The sequence below is a fragment of the Benincasa hispida genome, unplaced genomic scaffold, assembly GCF_009727055.1.
Source record: "Benincasa hispida cultivar B227 unplaced genomic scaffold, ASM972705v1 Contig348, whole genome shotgun sequence".
NCBI lineage: Eukaryota > Viridiplantae > Streptophyta > Magnoliopsida > Cucurbitales > Cucurbitaceae > Benincasa > Benincasa hispida.
This window is the reverse complement of record NW_024064804.1, coordinates 8907-12585: the sequence shown is the minus strand read 5'-3', so window position 1 is coordinate 12585 and position 3679 is coordinate 8907. Positions and strand designations below refer to the sequence as shown.

Here is a 3679-nt window from a genome sequence, read left to right as displayed (position 1 = left end):
GGCCTTTCCGGATAGTGAGGCCACTTGGGAGTCAGTATTGAACATAAAACTCGAGCAATTCCCATCTTGTCCCACCTTTGAAGGACAAGGTGGCTACTTGCAGAGGATCTGGGTAATGTAAAAACCCCCCATTGTAGGTGTACCTATAAGATGGGTGGGCACGCATAAACTAAGGTGGAAAATTCACATCGCAGAATCTAGTTTAGGGGAGGGAATAGTGTAATATTATGAAGATTATCTCTCTAATGTGGTGTTGCATAATTCCCCGTTTGCAAACATTGGTAGTTTGTGAGGGAACGTGCCGCCTTTGGGGTTAGGGTACCTACCAATAGGCTAAACAATAGAGAAAAAGGAGAGGAGAACGGAGGAAGAGTGTAGAAAGAATGAAAAGGGAAGAAAATTTGTTGCTGAGAAAGCGAGATACATTCTTCAAGGATGAGGTGTTTCCAGTTCTATCTCTGGAAATCCAAGCTTGGGATATCTGTAGTTGTCTCTTCTTAATATCCTTGAGCTTGCACATTTTATTTCCTGTTCTGTCTGAAATTTGGTTGCTGTCAAAAGGTTAATAAATAGAAGGTTGAGGAATTTGTTGTTCACTGTTTGTTCTTTTATCTTAATATCCATTTCTATCTTGATCGGAAGCTGGTAAGGGAGTAGGAAAAAGGCCAGTAGCCTAACACAATGCTGGTGGTAGGGACACTGGAAGAAAGGTGCTACTAATTTTCATCTCTTATTCTGTAGATAGAATTTTTTCGCTCTAATTTGATCTCAAGGGCCAATTCCACTGTGTTGAATTTTCTCTGGCTGTGTAAATATCTCCTATGTAGCAATGTCCGTATGAAAATTTTCACCTACTCTTCCTTCATTGCCTTATGAAAAAAAGGTCATCAGTAACTGATCCCGCAGCAGAGTTGAGAGAAGAGAGGTTTGCTAGGAAACCTTCCTGTCAAGAGAAGTGGAGTATATACAGTATCCTGGATAATCCTAACAAAGTCATTAGCATCCAAAAAACTATACTAGCCATCTTTCCTACTAGTACACTAAAAATTCACAGGAATCAACTGATTCCCAGTCTGGCTTATTTATCCTCCCCTTAGTTTATATTGCTTCCATCGTCTAGTTTTAGTTTGAATAGTTAACAATTAGTTACTCTCGTTTAGCAATCGACCGCCAAGGGTTTTGCATACTCCCACCTTCCTGTCTCTAGTAACCCATCTCATGGGCTCTTCTCCTTATTTACTTCGTAATAACATTAAGCTGCGGTCTAGCTTTTAGCTGAAATCTCCATCAAAACAAATGGGAAGGTGTGAAGAGATCTTCCCCCTGGCCATAAACCCTCCCATTGCCCTCACACTTTCTCTTGGCTTCCCATTTATGCAAATCCAAAATTTGGCATTCGAGGAGCATCCTCTAATTCACCCAACTTACTCGTTTATTTCCAAATTCTGTTCTCCTCCAGCATTTCCAATTCACCATAAAATTACTACAATAAAGTCTAAATAAACTTTAAACAATCAAACCCCTTCTCTGTCCATCATCTACAGCTCCATTTATCTGGAGAATGAAATCAATTATTGTCCTACCTGAAACAATAGCTATTTGGTTGAAATTGCTAGTACTTTGTATAGCTATTATCTCTAGTTTGAGTTTAAGAATATTTGAGATTCTTGCATAACCAGTTACCCCTTTTTAGGGAAATACAAGAAGCACTAGTGGAGATTGGTGACAAGGACGATTCATTTATTGGGTCACGTGAATGGATTGGTGCCATCGAATTGAGCTTTGTTTTAGACAAATTGCTTGGTGTAAGTTCTCATTTTGGTTATGAAACATTGTCGTGCAGAAACTTGTGTAACTTTTGTGAAAGCAGGAAGTTTAGGCATACCCCGTCGTGCCATCCAAGTAGAAAGGAAACATATTCATTAGATTACTTTGCACATTTACTGTTTTAAATTAACATATCTGTATTCTTTTTATAGGTGAGTTGCAAAATCATAAATGTCAGATCTGGGGCTGAACTTCCGGAAAAATGTAGAGAATTAGCTGCACACTTCGAGAATCAAGGAACTCCTATAATGATTGGTGAGTTCTTCATGGATGATTGATAACTCGGTTTTTATTTTTTTTTTGTAATCTTTGGAAATTGATTAGGTAAATTTGGAATGTGCCATGTAAATTCTCTTGATCTGTTTCTATTGGGCACTTATAAATACAGGAGGTGGTGTTCTTGCATACACTCTCTTGGGAGTTGATTACAATGAAGCAAGTGGAGATTGTGGGTTTTTAATATTGGATCCTCATTATACAGGAAGTGATGATGTCAAGAAAATTGTAAGTGGTGGTTGGTGTGGATGGAAAAAAGCTGTTGATAGCAAAGGGAAGAATTTCTTCTTACATGATAAGTTTTATAATCTTCTGCTGCCACAGAGGCCGAACATGGTTTAATTTATGTTTTTTCCTTTAAGTATAGGACAGAGGAGCAATCGATCTCATATTGTTGTATTTAATATATTATATTTTCCCTTTTCTAAGGATCTCAAGACAGATTGATATCAAAATTTAAAATAAGCGTATGAAAATCTCATATTTAGGCCTAAATGATTCAAAGAAAAACAAGTTGCAAGATTGCACTTCTTTTACCTCGTGCAGTTGTTATCGTACTTTTTTTTTTTCCTTTTTAATAGATAAACATGTATATTTTAAATTTCAAAAAACAAAAAACATCCCAATCTATTTATTTATTTACAACTCAAAGGCCATCTCAAGCATGGTTGCCGGAGCATTATATGCTATATACTTTTTCGTGTGGTTAAATTTCAAGGAAAAGAAAAATCTTCTCCAAATAGGAAGCTTCGACTTTAGACCATGTATATATTTGGAAAAGGTCATAAATAACACTAAAAAGTTTTCATCAGTACACTTTTAAAAAGCTTGTTGAAATAGTTTTTTCTAATGTTTCTTAGTCGAGATTGAGACCGAGCGAGATATATATATCTTTAATAAAGAGATGAGTGAGCTATACTTTAACTTTGTGATTTTATGTAAAGAGATGTGTTGAAAAGAGAAGGAAACTCCAAAATGGGAGAGTGATGATGTTTTGAGCATAAACTTATTGAGCAGGCTGATGTCGAGTTTCTAAAACATTGATCTAATAGTAATAAAATAATATAATAATTAGGGGTATAAAAGTAAATTTAATATTTTATAATAAATTCAAATGTGTGGTAGAATTCAAATTTTCATATTTGAAAAGCATTAGAAAAACATTTTTCAATAAGTTTTTCAAAAGGGTGCTAGTTGTGAAATATGGAGATTTTTTAGAGTTATTTCTAATAAATTTTCATGGGTTTCATTACCCTTCTTAATGGGTTTGATATTCTAAAAAGATTGCATATGGGAGAGTGAAAGTAAGGGGTTTGATGGATGGATGACCCAAAATTGGAGAAGAAAATAAAATTTGTCCTATATTTTGAAATTGAGTTTTTTTTTTTACCTTTTGCCGACATCATACTTGTTGTCCCACTCTCTCTTTCTCTCGTTGTCTCATCGTCTCACTTTCCTCACTCTTTCAACCTCATCTTTCTCTCAACTTCCTCTCTCTAGCTCTCATCTTTTTCGCTGTCTTGCTCTCATCTTTCTTGCTCTCGCTCTCTCGCTCTCATCTTTCTCGTTGTCTCAC

The 3679-nt window shown here is 35.9% G+C and overlaps 1 protein-coding gene across 1 annotated transcript; it reads left to right on the top strand.

The window, feature by feature from the left end:
- The first annotated feature begins 518 nt into the window (after window positions 1-518).
- On the top strand, window positions 519-2616 carry LOC120069366 (probable Ufm1-specific protease). The gene is made up of 4 exons (XM_039021111.1): window positions 519-710; window positions 1694-1805; window positions 1980-2082; window positions 2216-2616. Exons 1-4 carry the CDS (start codon window positions 682-684, stop codon window positions 2443-2445), a joined length of 474 nt encoding a protein of 157 aa, XP_038877039.1. The 5' UTR covers window positions 519-681; the 3' UTR covers window positions 2446-2616.
- The last annotated feature ends 1063 nt before the right edge of the window (window positions 2617-3679 follow it).